The 26,484-nt window shown below is 43.2% G+C and overlaps 1 protein-coding gene across 1 annotated transcript in view; it reads left to right on the top strand.

The window, feature by feature from the left end:
• Positions 1-26,484, top strand: part of ADAMTSL1 (ADAMTS like 1) — a 433,243-nt gene that overhangs the window by 217,238 nt on the left and 189,521 nt on the right. The window contains exon 16 of the mRNA XM_065878827.1: positions 24,440-24,650. Within this exon, the coding sequence (XP_065734899.1) occupies positions 24,440-24,650 (211 nt within the window). The remainder of the gene's footprint in view (positions 1-24,439; positions 24,651-26,484) is intronic.

The raw sequence follows: 26,484 nt of genomic DNA, 5'->3' as shown, positions 1-26,484 counted from the left end.
TTCTGATAATTATCCACAGAACTGAAGCTTTTCAAGAAAGAAAGAAAAGGTGAATTATACTAGGAAAATACCTTGAGCCAAATTTAAGTCCCTAAGACAAAGCACCTCTATAAGTCACAAAACAGGAACTGGATTTAACTATAGATTAAGAAGCCGTGAGAAGTCTACAGGGGACAAGACTTATATTTCCATAAGAAAAATGTAGGTGAGAGCTTTCAGGCAGCAAGGATGGTGAAATGATGAACATTTTTAGAATACCTTAATATTGTTTGTCCGTATGTAAAAGGATACAAAACGTTCTTCATCCCTGGATTTAGAATTTTACAGTGCTCTTTACTATAATGCCTTATAACTACAACGTGTCTTCATTCAACCTCCATTGAACAAATATTTATTGAACGACTACTTTGTGCCGGGCATTGTGCTGGGGATACAGGGGTGAACAAACCCACCTTGTTCCCTGAAACAGGTAAAGCCAGAGTTTGGGGAATGGTCCTGGAGAAGCCATTACATTTTTTTAATCTTGGGTACTACCCTCCTAAGTATAGTTATTAAACTAAACAACCTCCTGCATTCTTCACTGCTTTAAGAGCTGACATATCTGTACCAGTCATCAATCCCATTGCTCATAAGTACCATGGGGATGGAAATATCACCACCAGGTAGCTTTCTGCTATGGGTATGATGATGAAACATTGGAGTTTTACAGTTCACAAACCTTCTAGCTTACAAATCTATCAGCAGAAGTAGAGTGGAGACTCCCAAAGTAAATCTTGTCTACTATATATATATATATATATTTTTTTTTTTTTTTTTGCCCTTCGCTATAATCCAGTGTTTCTAACGTACTGAAGTAACGATTTAAAGTCAAGCAATGATTCAGCCAAAGCTTTGAAATGAGAATTATTGCTGCCTAAGTGTACCCGATACCTTCTTTGGAAATTTTGAAAGAAGGCCTCGCGCAATTTGAGATGAAGAGCTTTTCTATGACCTCAGAGTTAGAAATCTGCTATGTTGCTGTGTTTCTTAAACTTGGAAAACAGAGAAGTAGGGAAAAGACTGGAGAAAGAGATAGAGACAAAGAGATGTTTAGGCAACATAAAAATGAGGGAGTGAAAAAGAGAATGCTCTGATGTGTGCTCAGTAACCTGGGGGAGACTACCGTACAGAAACAGTTCTTCGATCTGGAAATATTATTCCCATCATGGCGCCAGTCCAAGATCAGGAAGTTCTTGGGTTATCTGCCATACTTACAGAAAGATCTGCTACAAAGCAGAGTCCAGCTAACTACTACGTTTCCTGTGGTGAATCAGTGTTCTTCCTTTATTCTTGTCTTTGCCATTTCTTTTTTTCTTCATCATTGTGCCTAATTATCTCTACCAGGAATGCAAGGAATTTTGTTTGGTGTCTGTGTTAGTGACACAAAAAGGCCTAGAGTGATTGTCACTGGATTAACACAGCTTCCAGACCCACCAGATGCTCACTGCTTTTTCATGGGGCTCCTAGGGTATTTTTTTTTTTTGAAGTTTGAAAGTATTCTGTTTTTAAAATTTTTATTGGAGCATAGTTGATTTACCATGTTGTGTTAGTTTCAGGTGTACAGCAGAGTGAATCAGTTATACATATCCACACATTTTTTAGATTCTTTTCCCATATAGGCCATTATAGCGTATTGAGCGGGGCTTCTAGTTTTACTGGTGGAGTGACTATCTAAGGGACCTAGACAGACACAAACACAGGCGATTGGCTCTACGTTAGAACCGTGGAAAGCGGTACGTTCTCTGTCACGTACTGCTATCGACTCTGGTTCCCAAGTGGATAGACACAGCCGCCTTTCTGGATGGCCAGAGGTCGCTATTCATGTCATTCAAAGAGCCACAAAGGACCCTCCGCCCAGGTTGCATAGAACTTGACACTTATTCCACTATTAGCAATGGTGATAAACACCAAAGCCATGGTTTGCTTTGATGGTGTGCCTCTGGTAGTTCATTATCATCTTAGCATGATTTTTTTTTTTTAATCAGACACCATATTTTTCCTAATAGGAATCTTGGCAATACTTGGGGTGACTTCAGGATAAGAACCAAAGGGGACTTGGCATTGCCAGAGCTAGATATTCCCCACTGGGAATCAGGAGAAGGCCCAGAATTAGGGAGAAATCGTGGGTTTTGAGGTCAGATAGATTTCGGCTCCTTTATTTGCTTTGTGTCGTTGGGTCGGCTCCTTTAACCTCTCTAAGACTCAGTTGTCCTCAACTGTAAAACAGATATAATTGTCTGAACCAGGGGGAGGAGGGGTTGTAAGGATGGTCACATTCAAAAAACAGTCAGCCAGTTCCTACCTCATAGAGTAGATGCTCAAAAAAATAAGGGTTTGGGCTTCCCTGGTGGCACAGTGGTTGAGAGTTCGCCTGCCGATGCAGGGGACGTGGGTTCGTGCCCCGGTCCAGGAAGATCCCACATGCCGCAGAGCAGCTGGGCCTGTGAGACATGGCCGCTGAGCCTGCGCGTCCGGAGCCTGTGCTCCGCAACGGGAGAGGCCACAACAGTGAGAGGCCCGCGTACCGCAAAAAAGGAAAAAAAAATAAAATAAAAATAAGGGTTTGCTATCCCTCTTAGTTCCCTATTCAGGGAAACATATCATATAAAAAGACCTTCATGTTTATTTCATAGTCATTGCAGTTTATTCCTTCATTTTCTTAACCAGCTAGTGTGGGAGCAGAGTAAAGGGGAGGGCGTGGATAGAACCGAGCTTCAAGGCAGCTTTCTGTACAGCCTTTGCCCCATCCCTTGGGCAGTTCTAGAACAGAAAGCAGAGTAGCTGGTGCTCGTGGGTTCCATCACTCCTGCAAAAGGTAGCAGTTGTTGGGATATTCCATTTTATTTTAACACCTAATCCAATAAGGTGTGTTTTGTAAGAACAGCAATGAACTGATGAAGTGGGAGCAGAGGGGTCAGAGTCCAAATATTCCTAAAAAGTTAATATCCTGTGTGACATGATTGAAGGAAATAAGGCCCGTGGGCAAGTGAGGCATGAGTCCTGGAAATGAGCAGCTGTGTCCCGATGGTTGGAAAAGCCTATGAGAAGTCAGGGAGAAATCAGAAAGCTTACATAAATAGTGTTATTCCTACCCAATTGTCTCCTCAAATGCTTGTGGGAGAGAGAAGGAAAGAGAAAATGAAGTAAAATCCAGCCCAGGGTACAGACAAGTTAAGGGCATCTTGCCCCTAAATCCTCACACATCTTCATGGGCCATCTTTGAGCAGGGTAGGGTTTCCCTAATAGCTTCCATTTATTGGGAGTTTACAGTATGCCGGGCACTGTGTTCATCTCTTTCCATACATTATTTTGTTTAATCTTCCCCACAGCTTTATGAGGATTTACTATTCCTGTCCTAACTTTACAGCTGAGGAAACTGGGTCTTTAGAGGTATAACTAGCCAGCGGCAGGTTCATATTTGGAACAAAGTATGTTTAATTCCAAAGTTGTTACTAAAGAGCTTATGCTTCACTCTTTGCCTTGATTAATGATGTTTACACAGCCTCCATTCCTCCCTCCTTATCTCCCTCCATTTCTCCATCCCTCCCTCCTTATCTCCCTCCATCCCTTCCTCCCTCCTTCCACCCATCCCTTTATCCACCCATCCCCTATCCTATTCTAGGCACTAAGCTCTAGGTATGAGAATTACCACCGTGAAAAGAACCAGTCCTCCTAGCCCCATAGTAGTTTATAGCCTAGTGAAGATAACAAAGGGAAATTTACAGGCTCTTCTTTCTTTATCTCCAGCAGTTAGCTTTCATCTCATACCTCAGTTGCCAGGGGTAGAACTAGACTCTTGGTAAAAGCTAATTCTTAAGGGATAGTGAAAAATTCTTTTGAACATACACATCTCAGGGCAAAACCAAATATAGAGGAAATAAATGAACCATGCTAAAAGAAAAATCAAATAGACCTAAAGTGGATTTCTTAAAATCCAGCACTGAGTCATTCGGTAAAGCACTCAGTTCCTAAGAAAACATTTTTATAAAGAAATACTAAGTCATCCAGAGAGACGCAGCCTGGGCTTATGAATCCGGAAGACATTGGTGGCTACCTTGGACCTTTGCATCTTTGCCACTGCTAACAACCACTGGCTTAGTTTATGCTTAGCTGATGGCCTGTTTGTGTTGTAAATTACCAACACCATTACTCTCTTACACACATACACACACGCACACGCGCGCACACACACACACACGCACACTTCTCTTTCCCCAGGGTCCCCCAAGCGACCCTGGGTCCCTACCTCCTTTTCCGTGCCACTCTCTTCTCTGAGAACCTCTTTCCTAGTACCTCTTTCTTCTCTCCCCGAGAGACTTAATCCTAATCACCTTGCCCTCTTACTATCCAAATTCCCAAATGACCTTTCTCTACCACCGTGCCAGGACCCCAATTCTTTCAGCTCTTTTTCTCCCTGCCCGCACCCCGGCCACCAATTCATTCAGTTCAACTCAACTTAACAGTTAGGAAAACAGAACTACCTAAGCTAATTCACACTAAGGTATGAGTGACTGATCCCCATGCCATCATTCTAGCCTTAAGAGCACGGGCTTGGGAATCGTACAGATCTGGGATTTTACTCGCTCACTGGCCTTGAGCAGATGGTTTAACTTTTCAGAGCTTCAGATCCTCTGTCTTTAACTCTTGGGTAATCGTTGTGCGGATATGTACGTTGAGTGCTTGACATAGCACCTAGCACACACGAAGCACTCAGTGAATAGTAATAGGTATTGGCTGTGTCGTTTGTGTGTGTTTTCTTAAATATATATCTCTGTAAGAAGTTGTGCCTGGGTTGGAGGATGTGGGTGGATTTGTATGTGCTTTAAGGAACTGGGGCTCTCACCTTTTTTCCTTAAGGAAGGAGAGGGAAGCTCTGTTATAAAGGAAAGGGGCTGTCCAGTCTAAGCCAAGAATACCTGCCCCTTGACTATATCTCATTCAATAAGCTCTAGCCCCCAGGGAGAGGGAGCATTTTCTGCTGGTTAAGGGAAAATCCAGCTCAATTCAGCACACATTTATTAAATCCTTGCTGTGTTGCAGGCTCTGAAGAAACACACAAGTCTGGGACATAGACCCTGGGGCCAGGCACTAACAGCTAATTGGGAGGTCGGTACACAAATAGATCATGGCAATGCGCAATCACAATGGCCATAGCAGAGACGTGGATGACTGTCTTCTGGGAACACTGAGATGAGTCACCTCATCCAAATCAGGGAGGGTGACCCGGAGAAGGTGATCACTGAGCTCAGTGAGTCTCTTGTTCTTATAGATGTCAAAGTATTTTTTCCTAAAATTCTAATCTAACATATTATTGATATACTACTTAGGTAGCGCCCCTAAAGTCCCAATCCAGGTTTTTCAGAAGCCCTTGGGACAGCTTTGTGTCCTGCTTTCTGTCCCCTTTCAGTCTTCCAGATGAACCTGAAAGTGCTTGATTCCCCTGTATTACAAGAGCATTTCTGGTTGCTCTCAGTTAATTAACAGGAAGCTGACGTATTTATGTCCCATAATGATGTAATGCAATAACAGCTCTACCAACTGTTTAAAATAGGTCAGATTATTTACTACCAGCTTTGCTGGATCTTTGTCCCTGTGAGTGACACAAGAACTTGAAACTCGATCATTTATCTGTAACTTCCCTGTCCTCTCCAAGGTACCATGCTGCCCTCAGACAGTTCTGATGGCTCAAGAGATGCAAAACAGGGACCGAGAACGTAGGGCAATGTATTTGTGTTGCATCTTCGGGCAATGGTAGAAAACTCTGAAAAACAGAAGGATCACTAACAACCTGCCATCTCCTTCAGCTGCAAACTCAGGGTCAAGAGCTCTTAGATTACACAGTTTTGCAAAGTTCTCCGAGTTCTGTGTAACTTGGAGTTATGTAAATGCAAGATACTGAGTTATCACTCTCTCTTTATTTCATCTTTTAAGCCACCTCTTCATCTCTTGCCCTGTGAGATCCTCCAGGGGGGTGGTTTTCAGGGCGCCACTATCTAATCAGTCCTCGATACTTGTTTATTGTGTGCACAGGAACATCACAGAGAAATCTCAGTTTGGGAACTGACACGCAAGCTGTTTTGAGGTTTAAGGAGTAAACAAAAAGGAGATGTATGCCCTGGCCTTGGCAAAACCCCACATGCCAGACACCGGTTCCTCCTTTTTTCAACTCAAGTGTATGTGGGAGGACTCCGTAGATTGCTAAATACATCCGGGATGCTCTTTGAGAAATTGAGTTCAAGTTCTCAATAATAGAAAATGAAGCTTATGCATCACTGACGCATTTACTGGGGAATTTCCTGGAATTAACAAAACCTCTGTGGGTGGTCTATCGCCCATCCCACCCCCACCTCCACTCCCACCCAAGGACCACACTTTAACTGCCTCAACTCCTTCTGCAGCTGAGCAAGCCGGCAAAAATCAAAGGCTGCAATGCCCAGAGCTTGTACAATTTTAGCTTCCTCAAGCTATGGAAAATCACAGAAGGAAACTGTTATAAGCAAGGTATTTATTGATGTAAAATCCACCACAACTAGACAGGTACCATTTATCAATGCTCTTTTTGTGAGGAAATGATGCCAGAATGATGGTGTGGGAGAGAAGCTGATAGTGGAGCCAGATCTTCCTCACAGGACGCTCCCCACTGTCAAGCTCGATTTTGTGGCTTTTCCTTTTTGGCGCTCATGGTAGGCTGTTTGTTTGCAACCGGAGGCAGACAGTAAGATAAGAGTTTGGGGGCCAGGAAAGCTTCCATTTCTCTCCTACGTTACCCGCTAGTCGCTTCCATGGGCCTCCTGAAGGCACATCCCAGGCACACCTAGAAACGCCTTCTGTGGAAATGGGCACTGTCACGCACTTCATCTTTCATTTAATGGAGGTTGACGATATAACTGACCCATGGTGGAGTGAAGTAAAACCACCTGTGGGCTGGATCGACCTCCCCTTGATCTAGAAAAGAAAAGTGCTGTATTCCAGCTCACCCCCGCACGCTCAACTCCTCCAGGAGGGTCGTTGGTCAGAACAAGGTTGGCACAACGTGGACTACTTTTCACCACACACGGTCTTGCTGCAGCTGCATATTTAGGTCTAGAAAGCGGGCTCACGGATTGTACTCCTTTCTCTTGACACACAGAAAGGTAGTGCGTTGAAATCTCACGTGCTTGGTCATGACATCTTGCTGCATCTTTTCATCCTCAGATGTGGAAAATTCCCTGTCCGTTGTCTCTCTGAGCATAGGCAAACTCTAAATGTCAGCCTATCCCAACATTTATGCCAGTCCCATAATTGTCTCATCGTTTGCTATTTATTGCATTTGGGAGCCCCAAATCCTCCTCTCTGGACAGACCAGTGTCTGAAATGGATGGGTTTTCTGAACATCAAGTGTACCCGTTTGTTCATAAAGAACTCTCTCTTCCTGAAAAGCCAGTTTAAACAATGAAGCACAGGGTGGGTTTCCAGTCCAAATTCCCGTGCCCAGGTCCATGGTAGATAATGCTGATGGACCAAGAGACTTTACTGTGAGTGCATCGTCCTCAAGAATCACTGGGAATCCTTGTTTGTTGTAGACAGTTGTGCCAACCAGTTACTGGAAGCTGGATTCTTTCGCTTCCAGGGACTGAGGCATCACGGTCACATGAAGAGCTTGGTGGCCATCAAATTCTCATCACTTCCCAGTCGGCTCTATCAGTAGTATCAGTACCAAAAGATGGCAGGGCTTCATTCTTTACAGTCTAAAAAGCCAGAAAGTGGTGGGGAGTTTGGCTGACAGACTTGTCTAGAATCTGACAATTTGACAAATGAGTCTCCCTCAGTGACTGGGGTTGTAGAATCCCAGAATGTAATATTGCTTCATCTTATCTGCGAAGGAAGACAGGTCGAAGGTGACTTGCCCAGGTAGCCATGGCTAGCCGAGCTCAAGCTAAAAGCCTGAAAAGTAATGCTTCCCCACTTCGAGCGCAGTGTTTATCGTAAACAGGTGGACTCCAGAAACTCGTATAGTGAGTCAGAATGTAGGATCTAGAGCCAGACTTCCTAAGTTCAAATCCTGATTCTGCATTTAGCAGTTATGTGTACTTGAGCGAGTCACTTAACCCCTGTCTGTCCTCGGTTCCTTGTCCGTAAGGTAAGGATGAAATAATACCTACCTCAGTGGGGTTCTGTGCACATTAATGAGTTAATGTATGTAAGGCACTTTTTAGAGGGCCTGGTTATAGGCCCTGTATAAGAGTTTTCCAGTGCTAAAACTGCACTAAGAGGTAGAGTCAGGTGACAGTGTAGGGGACCCGGATGGTCCAAGGTGGCCATAACGTACTCTTTACTAGGATAAGAAAGGATTTTCCCACCAAACTATGAAAGAAGTTTTTATTCTTTCTCTCTACCTTATGAACACTATAGAAATGAGTAGTTTATGTACAGCTAAGAAGATACCAGCTACCTCAGATAGAATCTTTGATCCTTTCCAAAGACGGCATATCAATCCATGAGAAAAGTATTCCTCACTCTTTGAGAGTGAAGAGTAGAGGGTAGGGAGTCAAGTGGGACATGAAAGGAAAAGAGAGAAAATTCATAGAACATGAAGGGTTTTCTAGTAATTTCTGAATGAATGATAGTCCAGAATTAGGAACTCAGTTGACCTCCACGTGGCGTGGGACAGAAATCCTCTCCACAGTTTTTTTGGAAGTCATATGGATTACACTGTTCTTACTTAGAAGTTAGCTACCAGGTTGCCCCACTGTTTCCATTTTTTTAACTAGAAAAATATACAATGTATTCTGAGGATCAGAGGGCAGCTAGAAAGTTTTCTGTGGCCTGGGGAATGTTGAGCTGCATGAAACCAAACTGTTACTTATTGTAAGTGTGGGATAAAGCAAGCACAAGTGAATACCAAAATAGTTGCTCTGATTCGGGTACAGCAATAGCAGTCCTTTCAAGGAACCACAAATAGGCAAAAAAAAAAAAAAAAAAAGAAAAAGAATCCTGAAGACCCATTCTTCCTGTTGGCCTCTCTTGTGCAAGAGAAATAACATTATAACAACAGTGACAACAATAATAATGATGACAGCTACTGTGTGATATTTTGCTCCCAGCACCTTTTCAAGGTAGAAGGTAAGAACAGAGTCAAAACTCTGGAGACCACTTAGGATTGAATCCTGGATCTCTACTGACTAGCTGTGTGACCTTGGTCACATTACTTCATTAAACCATATATAAAAGGACATAATCATATTCCGTCTATCTTAGGTTGCCGTGAGGATTAATGAGTAAGTACGTGTGAAGTTCTTATACAGTACCTTGTACATAACAAGCATCCAGTAACTACTGGAAGCTATTATCACAGTTGCTGTCCCATTTTATAGATAAAGAAATTGACATTCAGAGTGGGTAACTTGCCCAAAGTTAGAAAGCACAGGTGGAAGTAGATTCCATCCCTGATTTGTTGGAATCCGAAGTTCTGGGTCAGTCTGACTCTCTGACATCGTGCACACACGTCTCCTGCTTGATGCACATCACTCAGGGATTCAGGGCAATTCATCATCACTATTCAGATGCAAGCGTGCTTAGACATAGTGTCCCAGGGATAAAAATGCTAGCAATAAATGAGCGTCATGGATAATCAAGCACAAATGAGGGATTTAATAAGCCAAAATAAATCCTAATACGAGGGTTTAAATTTAGTCAGACTTCAGCCTGATAATAATCCTGAGATAACAAAACATCAAAGAGGAAAACGTACATTCTACTTGAAGAGGTCTTTGAACCTCACTTGAAAAATAACTTTAGGTCATTTTCATGTGGTCGAATATGAAAACATCTGTGCACGGCCTTCCTCTTTCTCCTCAAGAAGACACCCGTCAAGGCTAGAGAGTACACGGGCTGCTGCTCTCTGTGTCCTGTGGGCACAACATCTGTGTGAATAGAAACATTCTTGGTTGGCAAAGAGCAGGTGCTGCCTATAGCAGTGTGTGTGTGTGCGTGTGCTTGTGCGTATGCGTGTGTGTGTGTGTGTGTCCCAGCACTGATGCAATTCATCACACCCAGCATCCATAGTTAGCTGCTTCCTCTCCTGACTCCTCACGTATCAAACCCTGGTGACTGAGACAGAGACATCTCTCCAGGGGAAACGGCTCTATCTTTTGTTTTCCTCTGCTAAACCAGGGTTGAGATGAATTTCTAGTCTGATTAAACATGGCGGAGGACCTGCTTAAAGCCCCATGTCACTCTGTGCCCTGGGCCTGTTGGGATTCTCACCAAAGCCCGGCACCCCTTGCGATGGACAGAAAGGGATCATGCTGGGCATCCAGCTGTCAGCTGATGGGACGTGTGCTACCCAGCACTGTCCTGGGGGCTGTGGGTTTGAACTGTAGTGAGCTTAAGTCATCTTGGTCATTGGGGGTTTGGCTGCCCACGGCACCTCTGTTTTCCAGGCTCCCTTACCCACCATAACTACATCGAGGAAAACAGAGGGGAGCGAGAACCAGAATTTTCCAAGGATTTACTAGGCTTTCTACTCAATATTCTTTCCAGCCCTGAGCACGGAAAGAGATAAACTGGAATTCCCCAAATGCAACTTAACAGCTCACTCTGCCTGGAATACTTTCTCTTTACTTCTGCCTTTGCCTGGTCACCTCTTATTCACCCTTCAAGACTCAGCCCAGGCATCACTGACTCCAGGAAGCCTTCCATGACTATCCTTCCCTTTTGACTCCCAGTCTGTATTTTTGTGCTTCCCTACACCTCACGTTTACCTGTCTCATAGACTAAATTGTGAGCCCCATGGGAATATGGTCTGTGTTTCTCTCCTTTTCCATTCTGTCCCTTCATGTAGAGCCTAGCCACATAAAGGGCTCAATAAACACTAGTTGAATGAATAAATAAGTGAATAGCACTTATTACAGTATCTTGTAGTTGTCTCCTAAAGCCCTTGAGATCAAGATTTTTTTTTTTTAATCTCTGCATCCCCATCATTCAGCATAACTCTTGGTACATAGTAGGTTTTTATCCAATGAATGCATGGCTATAGGCACACATGTGTATATGAATGGCCAAATACATGGGTGGAAGAAAAAAGTTAGTCTACAAGACTGTGAAAACCATTATGATGAAAAGAAAGAGGAGGCAGAATCTTGCAGGAGATTATATCAATAGAAGCAGATCTGTGGATCCTGACATAAAGGACTGAACTTCCCAGGCATTTCACTTGGAGCGAAAGCCCATGAATATAAATGTCCAGAAAGGTTTCCATTTACAACATAAATAAATGGATTAAAAACTGCTTAAGAGAACTAACTTGAGGGAGTGTATTGGTTTGCTAGGGCTACTATAATGAAGTACCATAAACTGGGTGTCTTACAACAGCAGATATTTATTCTCTCACAGTTCTGGAGGCTAAAAGTCTTAAATCATCTGAGCAGGGCCATGCTGTCTCTGAAACCTGTAGGGGAAGGATCCTTCCTTGCCTCTTCCTAGTTTCAGCTGGTTTTTCAGCAATCTTTGGTGTTCGTTGGCTTGTAGATGCCTCTCTCTAACCCTCCGTCTTCCCATGATCACTTTCCCTGTCTGTCTCCTTTTTCTAAAGACACGAGTCATAACGGATTAGGACCCACCCTAATGACCTCATTTTAACTTAATTATCTCTAAAAAGACCATATTTCCAAATATGGTCACATTCTGAGGTGCTGGGAGTTCGGACTTCAGCATATCTTTTGGGGAGGACATTATCAACCCATAACAGGAAGAAACTCTTAGGCTTGTAGGGTTTAAATGAGAAATGCCCCCTGCAAATCAAAGAGATAGCAATCTTTATGGCCTGATTTGATGGATGCCAAACAATTCTCTGAACTCCAAAATACTTGATCCTAAATCTTAAAAGCCTTATTTTCCACTTGGGATGATAACTAGAGAAAAACATTTAGGAAAATAGAATTATGTCAAATAAGATACTCTAGCCTTGGCTTGGAACAGCTACATGGTCAGTGTTATAGAGTCTAAACAGGGGCCAAATGACAGTAAATCTATTAGGATTGTAAAGAGGGTGCGGTTGATATGAGCTAGGATGGTGAGGGAGACCCTCCCCGAGGAAGGACTTGAGTCAGACCTGGAGCTGGGAATATGGAGAGCATTCCAGGAAGGAAAAGTTGGAAGCAAATTCACAGATGTGAAAAAGAAAAATGGTGTGTTGGAAAGCCAGCAAACGGTTAAGCCTGGAGAAGCACATCTCTGTTTGGGGGATTTAATTCTGGAAGAGGAAGGGAGTTCGTTTAGACCTTCAGTGTGAGGCTGCTCATCAATTAAGATCAAAGAGAAAACTAGAATAATAACCACAAGAGGGTGTTAGAGGGAGAAAAAGAAAAATGCCAGGTGACACTTGTGTTTGTGATCGAAGCAGTTCCTTCTGTGATCTTGACCACAAGGAGGACAGCCCTGTGACGTTTTTTTTTTTTTTTTGGGGGGGCGGGGAGTCAAGTTTTATTTGGGGGCAAAATGAGGACTGTAGCCTGGGAGACAGCATTTCAGATAGTTCTGAAAAACTGCTCCAAAAAAGTAGGGGGGGAAGGTCAGTATATATGTGATTTTTGTGAAGGGGAGTTTTCTGCTAGTCTCGAGGAGCAGTCATCACCATGAAGGATTTTAGTGCTTTTCTAGATATGCGGAGATAACAAGAATTGGGCTCGTAAAATCAGCTCCTGAAAGTATCTAACTATCTGAAGACCTGTTCTGCCAGTTTTTCCCAGCCTGTGACTATTTTTAATAGGAAACTTCCTCCTAGAATTCTAAGCAAGCCAACTAAAATCTCAGACTTCTAAGGGCACAAGTGATTTGGCAGATCATCTACCCTCTTAACCTGTGTCTCAGGAATCCTGTCTGAATCATAATAGCCAGCAGAAATTCTATCTCACTTTAATGGACTATCACCCAGAAGACAGGGCGATCAGAGAATAGGAGGGAGACCTTAGAAGTTTTAATTGAATCAAACTGCCTGTAGGTAAGCAGACACGTGGTGTTTCTTGGACAACGGGATGCCATAGAGAAGTGTTGGATGGTGTGGGAGAGAAGGCTGGAGATGCTTTGTACCACTGGGCCTATTTTCCAGGCCCTTCTGCTGTTTGACATGCTCTACGAAGGAAGTAGGTTTTAAAGCAAATGGCATGCTTGTAATGAGAGAGTAAATGTATATCTCGCTGCAAGCGCTCTTTTTTTCAAGAGCTATTCATTAATCTCTTTTTTAAAATAGCAAAAAAACACCAAGGAGTTATTGTTGGCAACCTTGATTTTTTTTTTTTTTTTTTTAAAGAAACGATTTCGAAGGTGAGACCAGCTGGCATGGCTAAAGTCGTCACTTCCACCACACTGTTCTTCAGTAGATATAAGTGCTTTGCCACCTCAGGTGTTTGGTAATCTTGATTATAAGCATTTTTATGGAGGCAAAACCTTGTACCAAGCAGGCTGACTTCCAAGAGAAGCGTGGCTCTATCTCCTGTTTCCTGAGCCACGCAAGCTCCTCTTTTATAGAGAGCCCTGATTCTCTGCATGCTGTTTATCATATATGCTTTTGGTTGATCTTTGGCCTTCCAATATATTTGTACTGTCTATTGTCTAACATCTCCTTTGATCTTTCATTTTTCCTAGGCCCCTTTAAGCAGCTTTCTAGAGCGCAGAGGTTGTAGCAGATCCATCTGCTGTGGAGTGTAACTATTTTCCTAAACTTGTCTCTTCTTCCTCTCTGACCCTTCATGATTCCATCCTCCAGCCTTAGTGACTTAGCAGGATAGAAGGAGTAACCTGACTTCCCTTCCCAACTTTGGGGAAATCACTGGTTTCTCTGAGCCCCAGCTGGCTGATCTGTAAGATGGAGGTGGTGATGCTGGCTTTGCTTTACCTCTGAGTTGGGTGGATCAAGTGAGATAATGTTGATGGACAGACTTTGTGATTTGCAATCAGTCGTGTAAATGCAAGTGGGATGAGCACCACACTGCCTGTCTTCTGAAATTCTGCAGTGTCCATGCTTCAGCTGGATAGTTTAGCAATTAGCTCATTCCTCTTACCTAACGTTGTTTGCTGTGTCTCCTGGGTGTTTGTCAGTTCTCCCCATCTTTGCTGAAAGCATGTGGAAGGTAGCGAGCACATTCCCCACTTCTGTATCTGCCACAGGGCTTATTAGCAGGGTACGCGTAAATGCTCAGTTAATGTGGGCAGGTCACAAACGTCCTTTCCCTCAGTCTCTGTAACCTATGGTACTTTGACTGACTCACTCTGGGAAGACTTCTCACTCTGTTCATTAAACTCTCTCCTCACAATCGTCATCCACGCATTTAACAAATATTTACTGAGCAACCAGTAAGAACAGTTCGTATTAGCTAATGCTTACAGAGCCCTTAATCTGTGCCAGGCACTGTGCTTATGCCCTTTACGTATATGTTTTCACTTAAACCTCCTAACAACCCTTTGAAGGGAGTATTGCTATTACTCCTATTTTAAATAGGAGTAAACTGTTTAGTAACTTGCCCAAGGTTATGCAATTAGAGAGTGGCAGGGCACGGTTCATTCACAGAGGATCCAACTCCAGAGCTAAAGGTCTCCTTCATTAGGCCACGATACCACCCCTGGGCATCCTTGTTGTGCCGGCACTGGAGTAGGTCCTGGAGATATTAAGTTGAATAAGTCGGGGCCGTTAGGGTCTAGTGAGAGACATAAATAAGTAGACAAGTAACTACAGTGTGGTGAAGATAAGCCTGAGGGAAGAAAAGAATGCCACCGGAAGGAAAGACACAGTAACATGCTGGAGAGGGAAAGGGCTCTGCTTTGTGGGAGGGGCATCGGAAAAGTGCTCAGACAGGAAGGTGGTGTTCGAGATCCAACCTGAGAGGGAGAGACATCTGCCCGCCAGAGAAGAGCAGTCCTCTTGTGCTGGGTGCTCAGCAAACCGAGTATGGGGTGACCAGAGATTGCACCAGAAAGATACACTCAAACTTCTTTGGGAAGCGCATTGCAGGCGAGCCAGGGATTTGACCATAGGCCTGTGGGTAACAGGGAGCCAGTGGATGTTTTCTTATAAGCTTTATTTTGAAATAATTTCAGTGTTTAAAGAAGTCGCCAAAATAGTACACAGATCTCCCTTATACTCGTCCCCTCAGTTCTATAGTTGTTAACATTTGGGGACCATTTGGGAATCATTTTAGGCATACATCCCACATGCATCTTAACACTTCAGTGTTTATTACCTAAAAACAAGAATGTTGTCATAAATAACCATCAATCAAGAAACGACATGAATTCAGTATCACCATCTCATGCACAGACTCCATTCACATGCTGCCTGTTGTCCCAGCAATGCCCTTTATAGGCCCCAAATCCAATCTAGGGTCTTGTGTTTGGTTGCCATTTCTTCTTAGATTTCTCCCATCTGGGACAGTCTCTTCTTGTCTTTCCGATCCTGGACATTTTTGAAGAGTACAGGCCAGTTACTTTGTAAAATGTCCCTCAGTTTGGGTTTGTTTGATGTTTCCTCATGATTTTTGAAATTTGACAAAAGCGCTGCAGAAGTACGCTGTGTACTTCTTAGAGCATCGTGTCAGGAGATGAGGAAAGGTGTTCCATTCCATTCGTTACTGATGATGGCAGCTCTTATGACTTGGTTAAGATGATGTCGGCCAGGTTTTCCATCATAAAATCAATAAATATGTTGATCATATTTATAGCAAGTAACAAGTGTTTTATGTAGATAATCTAAGGCTAAGTGAATACCCTATTCCTCACCAACCTTTCATCCCCCAGTGTCAATATTCATTGATGATTCTTGCCTGAATCAAGTGTTATTATCATTGTCGTTGTTATTGACAAATGGTGACTTTCTAAACTCTATCATTCCTTCTAGTTTATTAGTAGGCATTCTGCTGTTGGGTAGAGATTTCTCTTTTTATTTACTTATGAATTTCTATTCTACTTAGAGAGTTAAAATTCATTACTGTCAAATTGTCTCAGACGTGGGCAGTGAGAGCCCCTTCAAACTGGCCCCTGTGTCCTTTTGATTTATACCCCATCATTCTTTGAGTACTTCCCAGTTTCCTGGTACAAGATATTCCAGGCTCACTTTTCATTTTCCCAGTCCCTGCCCCAGAGCCCTTTTTACAGGAACTGGTTCCTTAGTGAAGAATGATACTTAGAAACCAAGATCTGGGCATTTGATATGCTTGATACTACTAGGAGACCTAGAGGTCCTTGCTTCGAGACCTGTTAGCAGAGAGAGCTCGGAAATATTGTAAACATATACATCTGTATATTTGTATACACTCATGTATATCTATTGATATATCTTTATCTATCTAGGTATCTGTCTATTAAATATGATGAGTTCACACTGTTTTCAATACCAATCTAATTTTATCAGGTTTATTCTAGTCTTCCCACTTTCTGTATCTGTAACTCCTCTCTGACAATAGGAAGTCTGGCTCCCATTCTCCTTCATGTACTTATGTATTTGTTCAGTCCTTCCTGAGTGTTTGGTTCCCAGTTATCATTGCCCATGGTGAGCCCCGTCACATGCCAGTGGACCACTCCTCACCAAGCCTCGGGTACAAAGCCGAAGAGGGAAGGAAGGAGGAAAACCCAGTTAGAAAGTCCAGCTCCAGCCAGGCAGCACCACCTTGCCCCCACTGGGTGCACTGGACCAAAACTGAGCCCTGGACACCCTGGCCCCCCTCCCCTGAAAGCCCAGCTCAGACTCCAACGGAGGTTTATAATCAGAGGAAGTCAAGTGAGCAGATTCACATTTTAGACTGACATTTTGGAAGCTTCAGGCTATGGATAGATTGGAAACTGGAAGATGTGGAGATAAATGAGGAGCCACTAATAATCGTCCAAGAACCTTAAAGTGGGACAGGGTTATAGTGTCCCTGGTGAAGGGAGGATTCTCTTGGCCCTACCTTAGGATTTCTAGAGCTGGCCATGCTCCATGGTATCTGAATTATTTTTGCCAGATTGCTATCTACCTCCTGACCTCAGAGGCATTGTAAAGGAAAAAATATTTTGGGGGGAACCTTAAAAGAAAATCACAAGGTAGAAATGTTGGGCAGAAATGTCAAGTTGGAGGATTACACACAAGTATAAAGAATGCATCTGACAAATAACTGAAATTTATAATGGTATTTAGCCTCCCAATAAAAACTGCATTTTAAAATTTTGAGTGGAGAAACAAACCCTACTTTGCTGCAAAAGCCAGTGTAAGAGGAGGTTCTTCAGATAATAGCTTGCGGTGGGGAGAGTCTGCCGTTAGAAATTACGTGCATTTATACCAGCAACAAACAGTGAGTTGCTGGAGGCCTCTCTGAAAGAGTAGGGGAGCAAACCCTTGGCAGCTCACATAATGAGCCCTTGTCTAAAGGAAGGCAAAAATTCCTCCTTTTGTGTAGCTAATATACAAACACCAGCGGCTAAGAAGCTGCAACCACCATGGGTCCTTGATTGCCCAAATTACCTCTTACAGCCGCCTTCACTAAAAAACAAACATGCGCGCGCGCGGGGGAACCACACTCTACCTTTGCCCTTCAGCTGCCAAGTCCCACTGCTGCTTCACTGGAAAACAACTGTTCGTGACCCTGCGCGGCTTCAGTGGTGGTTGCTTCTGTCGCTGAGGAACAGATCTGTCATTTTGCCATTTGTCACTTTCTGAAGCTGTGAGCACCAGGGATCCTAAACTTCGCATCTCAGATCTAGTTTGTACTGCTGTCTTCATCCTCCTGGCCCTCAGAAGCCGTAGCCTGGCTGCCTGGGTTTGAATCCTGATTCCCTTGTTGACTAGCCGTGTGAGTTTGGACAAGTTGCTCGGCTGGTCAGAGCCTCCGTTGTATTGCCCTATAAAATGGGAGAACGGATAATGCCGTCTTCATAGAGCTGATGTAGGTAATACGTAAGTTCAGATATGTATCCCACATCCTGGGGGAGCTTAGCCCTGAGTCCTGCTGGGATAATGCAGAGCTGGGGCTTCTAAAATCCGCAGTGCTGGCCTCTGTCACAGGGAGCAGCCCTATTCTCAGCACCCCCATGTCCAAGTCATGGGAGACTTTGACGTGATGCAGGTGGCGTTGACATCAGTGTGAGGCCTGGCAGGAGGCATTCTAGGCCGTGACCAATTAATCATTTCACGTCTTCAGGCCTCAACTCCTTGTTTAAAACGCAAATAATCGCAGTACCTCTCTCACAGGGCTGTGGAGAGGATTAAAGGAGGCAACTCATTTAAAGCAACTAGCACAGTACCTGGCTCACTGTAAACACTGGCAATGTTAGTATTATTATTGTTATCGGCCATAATACGTGACGTCAGCTGGATATGTTGTGGTCACATCATGGCTTATGGCCCACGGCGAAGGGTCTCTCTGCTGTGCCCAAGGCCAAGAACTGGCCAGATACAGGCAGGGTGACAAGACCCCGTTCCAATAAGTCAGAGTTTGGGCAGAACTCCGGCACCATCAGAAAAACAAAGGGGAAATCAGGAAACCAAGGCTAAAATCTAAAATCCAATTATAATGACAGGCCAACCCAAGGACACATTATGCTGGGCAGAGGGCAGGAAGCCTAATTCCAGCCTTGCGGGGTGGGAGGTAACCTGTCTCCTGCCTGCCCTTGGGCAGGAGTCAATTGCAGGAGCTTGGCAAGGTCCAGCCTGAAGCTACAGGGCATCACTGTGATCTCCCGACGCCTAGTGCCTTCCCTGCAAGCAGGTTTTGGCAGAAAGAAACAGGAATGTGGAGAAGAGGGGTTCAACAGAAAGGAAACAGTATAGAAAGAGAAGTCGGGGGGAACCAGTCTCCCGAACATTTTGGCCGTGAGCCCAACCATGAAGCCAACACCTGAAGCCTAGAAGCTAAAAGAAATCATAGTGATCATGTTTACTCTTCTCTATATACAGAACCACAGATCCTTTAGCCAAAACCATTGGAGCAGATGTGTTTTGGAATACAGAATTTGGGGCATTTTCGAAATATGTTAGGATTACTAAGACGTTAAGTGTATAACATCTGTAGTGAGTTCTGGGGGGGAAAAACACCATAATCCAACAGGCTACTATTACTGCAGTAAAACGTATAAATATTTACATCAAGTGAGATGTGACCTGTCAAGGCATCATGTCAGTCCAGGTCCAGCTTTGTTACCAGATAGTTTGCACCACACTGAAGAAAACCTAGTGGTGTTCAGAGCTTTGGGGACCTTGAAATTGGGGTGGGCGGTCGTTCAGAGGACACAGCTGAGATGTTGACCAGGCAAGTGACGAATCACTGGGGTTCCACTCAGCTTGAGTCCCCTCATCCTTCCTGAGCATCTGCTGTGTTCCAGGCACTGTGCTAGGCACTGAGGTCGCAGTTTGGTTTCCTAGGGCTGCCATAACAAAGTATTTACTACAAATGGGGTGACTTAAAGCAACAGAAATTTATTCTCTCAAAGTTCTGGAGGGAAAAATCAATTCCAAAATTACGACGTCAGCAGAGCCATGGTCCCTGAAACGTGTGAGGGAGAATCCTTCCTTGCCTCTTCTAGCTTCTGGAGTTTACCAGCAATCCCCGACATTCCTTGGCTTGTAGATGCATCACTGTCATCTTTGTCTCTGTCATGACATGGCATTCTCCCTGGGTGTCTCTCTCTCTTCTTATGAGGTACCTGTCATATTGGATTAAGGACCCACCCTGCTCTAGGATGACCTCATCTTAAGTGATTACATCCACCATGACCCTACTTCCAAATGAGGTCACATTCTGAGGTACTGGGGCTTAGGAGTCCAGCATATCTTTTGGGGGGATACAATTAAACCCATAACAAGTGGTAAACCAAAACAGGCACAGCTTCATGCTCTCATCAAGGTAATAGTCGAGCAGGATACTCAGATTACAGGTGCGTTCTAAAGAAGACATACAGATGGCCAACGGGTATACGAAAAATGCTCAGCGTCACCAATCATCAGGGAAATGCAAACGAAAACTACAATGAGATATCATCTCAGACCCGTCAGGATGGCTATCATCAAAAAACCAAAGACAACAAATGTTGGCAAGAATGTAGAGAAATTGGAACCCTTGCACACTGTTGGGGGAAGTACAAAATGGTGCAGCCGCTGTGGAAAACAGTATAGTGGTTCCTCCAAAAATTAAAAATAAAACTATCACACGATCCTGCAATGCCACTTCTCAGTATTTATCTAAAAGAATTGAAATCAGGACCTTGAAGGGATACTAGCATTCTCAGGTTCATTGTAGCACTCACCGTTCTCAGTAGCTGTTTCCAAGATGTGGAAACAGCTTAAATGCCCATGGGCAGATGAATAGATCAAGATGTGATGTATACTTTCAATGGAATATTATTCAGCCTTAGAAAGGAAGGAAATTTTGCAATGTGTAACAATATGGATGAACCTTAAAGACTTTATGCTAAGTTAAATAAACCAGTCACAGAAGGACAGATACTACATGATACCACTTACATGAGGTATCTAAAATAGTCAAATTCATAGACTCAAAGAGTGGAACGGTGGTTGCCAGGAGCTCAGGAGAGGGGGAAATGGAGAGTTACAATCAACAGGCATAAAATTTCAGTTAAGCAAGATGAGTGTTAGAGATTTGCTGTGCAACAGTGTACCTAGAGACAACGATACTGTATATTGCACACTTAAAATTTTGTTAAGAGAGTAGATCCCATGGTACGTGTTCGTACCACAATATAACAAAAGAGAAAAACAAGTGTGTTGAGAATTTCCAAATGGAGAGTATTCGTGGAACCGTATCGTAGAGGAGAATTTTACCCAGTTGAGGGCTTCCTCCCTGAGGAAGTAACATTTTCAGTGAAGATGAAAAGATGAGTTAAAGTCAGCCAGACAAAGTGAGGGAAGAAGCACAAACGCCCTCGCCCTCGGACGTCCAGAGCCCCTGTCCTCCTCAGCACTGGGCCTATGAGAAGCCAGAATCCCAGGGAAGACCTGTCAGTGTCTCCCAGGCTGCCAGCTACAGCTCATCCTGCCCGCAGGCTGGGTCGCACCAGCCTACAGTCCCTCCGTCAGCCAGCAGGACCCAGCACTCACAATCGGAGCCCCTATGCAGGAGAGCAGCAGCGGGGGCATCTCTCTGTTTTCCGTCGTTTGGCCTAAATTGATTAAAATACTTTGACCCAGAATCAGCAAAGTGCTTAACACACAGAAAGCTTCTGCTGCCCTCCTTCCCTTGAGAAAGCAATGTACCTTTATCATGAGTAAGCAGATATGTCTGTTCTGTGAGTTTTTCCAGCAGCATTGAAGTGGCCTCATGGCTGCCAGATGCCTCTGTTTCAAGATCCCAGTGACTAAATTTCTGCCAGAGGTGAGGGCAGGAGTAGGGGCAGCAGCGGTGTAGGGACTAAATTAGGGCAAGTTTCAGCCTTGGGCCAGTGCTCGCTGTGCAAGCGGCTCCTTTATGAGACATCCATAGCGAGGTCATCAGCATTGGGTGTAGTTGCTGGATTCTGTCTTACACCCACAATAGTTTAGTGTTTCTCTTGAAAGTGGGAGGGGGGAGGGAGGAAAACATCCTCTTTCGAAGCATGACAAATATGGAGAACATATGGCCTGGTGATTTTTCACACCAAGAATGCAGATCCAGCGCCCAGATCAAGATAACACATCCCAGAAACCCTCCCCCTCCCCCCACCGTCCTCTACTTCTAGGTACTACCCACCAAGGGTAACCACCACCCTCACTTCCAACGTTGCAGATTAGTTTTGGTTGTTGAGTTTTCTGTAAATGAAATCACACTATGGATTTTGCAGCCGTGGTTTTGTTCACTCGGTTTCATGTCTGTGAGATTCAGTCATGTTGTTGTGGTAGTTTATATTCATGCTTCTGTCAAGGTTTGTGTGAATATATCGTAATTATCTATCCGTTCAACTGTTGATGGACATTTAGGTTGTTTCCCAGCTGAGCTATTAGGAATAGTGCTTCTTTGAACCTTCTCATATATGTCTTTTGCCGAACATATGCAAGTTTTGGGGAGAGAATATATACTTGTATTAGTTGTCTATTATTGCATAATGAATTTCTCCAAAACCTAGGAGTTCACAACAAAAATAAACATTTATTACCTCTCACAGTTTAACGAATGAGAAATCTGGGAGCAACTTGGAAAGGCAGTTCTGGCTCAGGGTGTCTCATGAGGTTGAAATCATCTGAAGGCCAGCCGCGGTCCAGCAGAGCTGCTTGCAAGGTAGCATGGGCCAGTGACCCATTGTCACTGGCACGTTGGTGCTGACTGTGGGTAAGCAGCCCCAGTTCCTTTGCATGTGGACTTTCCTCCAGATTTCTCGGGGTCCTCATGACATGGTGGCTGCCCTCCCCTACAGTAAGCAATCAGAGAGAGCCAAGTGGAAGCTACATCCTTTTTCTGATTTAGCCTTGGAAGTCACATAGCATCTGTTCTACCTCATTGGTGTGGACGTATTTTTAAAACCAATAGCCCACAACATTTTGAAGCTTGGAATTTATCCAAGCTAGGGATCTAAAAATAAGTTTATAGACATTCATACAAGGATCTAAAAGAAATATATTCAACCCAGCCTCTCCTCTTTTATTCATTTAAAATTTTATGAACGTTTGTAGGACAGTTCTCAAGGTATTTTCCGGAGATAAGATGATATTGTATAATAGAAGGTACAAAGGCTTTGGAGCCAGACACACCCAAGTTTGATCCTGGATTCACTACTTACTAATTATGGGTGTTTGGGCAAGCAGCCTCTTGGATTTTCAGATTCCTTCAACTTTAAAATAGGGAAAATCAGTAGAGCCCAACTCAGTGTTCTGGAAGTAATTAAATGAGATAATGTGTGTAAGGTGCTCATGATGATGGTAGGTCCCTTCCATTTGCTCATTTATTTAAAAAAATATTAACCATATACATTAATTATCCAGTAGTGAACGTATACATTAACTATCTAAAAAAAGAAGTATTAACCATAGACATTAACCATATACGTTAGCTATGAAGAACCCTGCGAGAGATACAAAACTGACTCAGACACGGACCTTGCCTTCCAGAGGTGTATATTCTAGTAGGGTCCTTGACAGATGGAATAACCGTAATACAACTGAGAAAATGTTCAGTGTCTGGAGCAGATGTGGATACAATCCTTTAAATATGGGTTAAATTTGGATATATAGAAATGGAAGAAATTTAGAGGGGCAAGGGAAAGACCAAAAGTATTCCAAATTAGGAGTAACATCTTCAGTAAAGACAGAGCTAGAAAACCAGGGGGCATGAATCGAGAATAACAAAGTACTTCATTACAGATATGGCTTAAATATAGGGTAGGAAAGGAGGTTGTGGAAATAGGGGTTGGAAAGGTAATTACCTATCAGAGTAGTTGAAAAGATTGAGAAAGCTACACTCAGTTTTACAGCCTGATGAGAAACATTAAAGCCAGAGACTTTTAAACCAATTTTCAGGGCTGGCTACAAAAGCTAGGCAGGCCTAGCTACTGAAGGATCTATTTGCCATGCTTTTCTCGGCTAACTCCTGTTTGTAGAACCTTTGTGTCTCACGTTGTAAACAGAACTTTCTAAAACTGATCATAAAGAACATTTCTCACTCCAAGCCCAAGCAACTGAGGTGTTTCTTTATTATCCCCGCTTTGGAGGCTGCATCAACAGGGAATTGCAGTGAGACTGTTTTTACAGGCCACTCTAAATGTACTTGTCAAGACTTGGCCTTTTGGAATGGCCAATTCATGCCCTTAACTCATCTGTGTGTTGACTTCCTCTTCTAGGTAATGAGCTGTTCTCTCCACTTATTCCTCCTCGAGAAGAGTAATCTATTTAGCAACTCTCACTTTTGTTACATTCTCCAGTCCCAGGCAGTGATGATATTTCATACATAAGACCGAGATGTTTGTATGCTATGATGGAAGCTTGAAGGAAGTTGGAACCGGCAACCTTTCGTTTTGAAGCCAAAGAAAAACAAGCACAGATTTTTCAGTCTTGCTAAGAATGGGGGCTAGAGAGATGAGCAGAAAGCTTTCTTCTAGACCCGCTATTCACTATGTGGTAACCAAAGCCTTTATGCGCTCAACTTATATCTTATCTAACATACCCTCCTATTTTGATGAAGCTTATACGTTTCATCAAAAGAGACATGGTTGTGACCATTCTTGGTGACTTTGTGGGTAAAAATTGGAGGTTCCATTTTATCACCCGCTTTGTTTACTCTGAATGAATTCTAGCGCATGAAGGGAAAGGATGGGTTCTAGGTTTGGGATAGAATTCCTAGCCAATCTTGTGCTAGAACTTCCCAAATACCCAGGTAGGTGTTTTTACTCCATTAGGTAACATTTGACGTCATGGGACCTGTTCTCTACACAAGTGCTCAGGGTGTCCTCTTCCTCTCTGGCTCTGATTTCTTCCCAGGTGGGAAATTGGCAAGTGGAGTCCATGTAGTCTCACCTGTGGGGTTGGCCTGCAGACCAGAGATGTCTCCTGCTCCCACCTACTTTCCAGAGAGATGAATGAAACAGTAATCCTGGCTGATGAGCTGTGTCACCAGCCCAAGCCCAACACGGTGCAAGCTTGTAACCGCTTCAACTGCCCCCCAGCCTGGCACCCTGCGCAGTGGCAGCCGGTGAGTTCTGGGGTTACCCAGTATCGGAGTTTGTGTTTGCAGCAGTGATTCGGGACAGGGAAAGTGCCCCGTGAGAGTGTTGTGTCATTAAAGGACTGTTCAAGATCTGCTCATCCCTCCTTGCTTAGTACTGCCCCAACCTTATTCAAATCCAGATCTTTTCATTACAATTACCAAGCTCTTTCTACTGTACCGCCTCCAGTGATATTCATGACAAAGTTTTCACTGAGCTAAGGAAAAATTTTTTTTAATAAGGACTGTGTGGTGGGTAAATTACCATAAAGCTACATTTTCTGAATGTGTGCTTTTTCTAGCTTTTGCTATTTAAAATTCAAAGAGATAAAGATACCAGGCAATGGCTTTTCTTTTTTTTTTTAAACATAATTCCTTAGCAAAATAGAACGTTAGAAGTCGAGTTAATTACAGACTTTTAAAATTTTCCTGATCCATGGGGAACTATTGTTTAAAGCAGGGTTTGGCAAACTGTTGCCCAAAGCCAAATCCAGTTCACAACCAATTATTGTAAATAAACTTTTATTGGAAGACAGCCACACCCACTCTGTTATGTGTTTTTTGTGACGTTCCTGCATTATAAGGGCAGAACCGCTTGGTTGTGACGGAGACCGTATGGCCCACAAAACCTAAAACATTTACTCTGCCCCTTTACAGAACAGTTTGCTGACCCCATTCTCAAGCATATATTATAATAATAAAAATACAATTATTTTATCCTCAGATCCTCTCTAAAATTAATATATATTTATCAAACTTTAGTTAAGTAACCTTTTTGCATGCCTTTAAAAAATACAGGATTTTAGATTGATTACTTCGATAAAATCTCATTGTACAATTGCCTCCCTATTAGAATATCAGACGTAGTTTTAAAGTGACAACAAAGGTCACAAAAAGTAAGCCTGAAAGGTGAGGGGGACTTGCATCCTCCTTTTACTGAAACAGTTTTTCACTCTCAGAAGTGTCCCAGTTAGAATGATAAATCACGTGGTCATCTAACTGAGAAGGAGAGAGGAAGACAGCCTTGGTGCCAAGTCAAAGAGCTGCCCTTTCCGTGCGTCCTCTCTGCTTCTTCACAGCCAGTGAGCAGAGCCCCTTCCTTCTTCCTTCCCCTTCTTGGGGCTGTGATTTAGCAAAGTGCTCAAAGAATCAAACGGTAATGAGTGAGCAACACACTAACGTATAGAGCATCTAGAAACAGACGTTGACTATATATATATATCCTTTTTGAGCTTAAATGTACTATATGGCTAGGTTTGTAAAGTCCATGCTACTGTGTGATGGTTTGTGCAAGTCAAGAGAATGTTATATATTTTGAACATCTATGTACCATGTTCTGTTAAGAAATATATGTTGTGACACACCTAATTGAAGTTAATCCTCACAATAGTCCAGTGAAAAGTAGATTTTATTGTCTTCATTTTAGTTACAGATGATATAACTGTGTCCTAGATATGGTTTTGCCCAAGGTCATAGAGCCTGGTCCAGAGCCCAGGTCTCCTGATTTCTGGTACATTTATACTTTTACCTTTAACTATACTTCAGCTTCATACTGCACCACTAACCCATGATAACACTAAGAAAGGATGAGGTCAGCCCAGTCAACCTGTACTGTTGAAACTAAGTCCCTGTATTATTAGTTTGTGTTGCCATTAAGTACCTAATAAGTTCTGGGTAAAATGTTTATTGAATAACAAAATGAATGAATAGGCCAATAGTACTGCCCACAAGCCCTGAAGTTTTTTACTTTATATCCTCCTGATAGGTTTGTTTCATAGCTATAGGTAATAATATTGACCGTGAAAGTCAGTGAAACACCCAC

The sequence above is a fragment of the Phocoena phocoena genome, chromosome 6 (assembly GCF_963924675.1).
Source record: "Phocoena phocoena chromosome 6, mPhoPho1.1, whole genome shotgun sequence".
Taxonomy (NCBI): Eukaryota; Metazoa; Chordata; class Mammalia; order Artiodactyla; family Phocoenidae; genus Phocoena; species Phocoena phocoena.
Note: the sequence above shows the minus strand (reverse complement) of the source record. Positions and strands in the feature narration are given on the sequence as shown.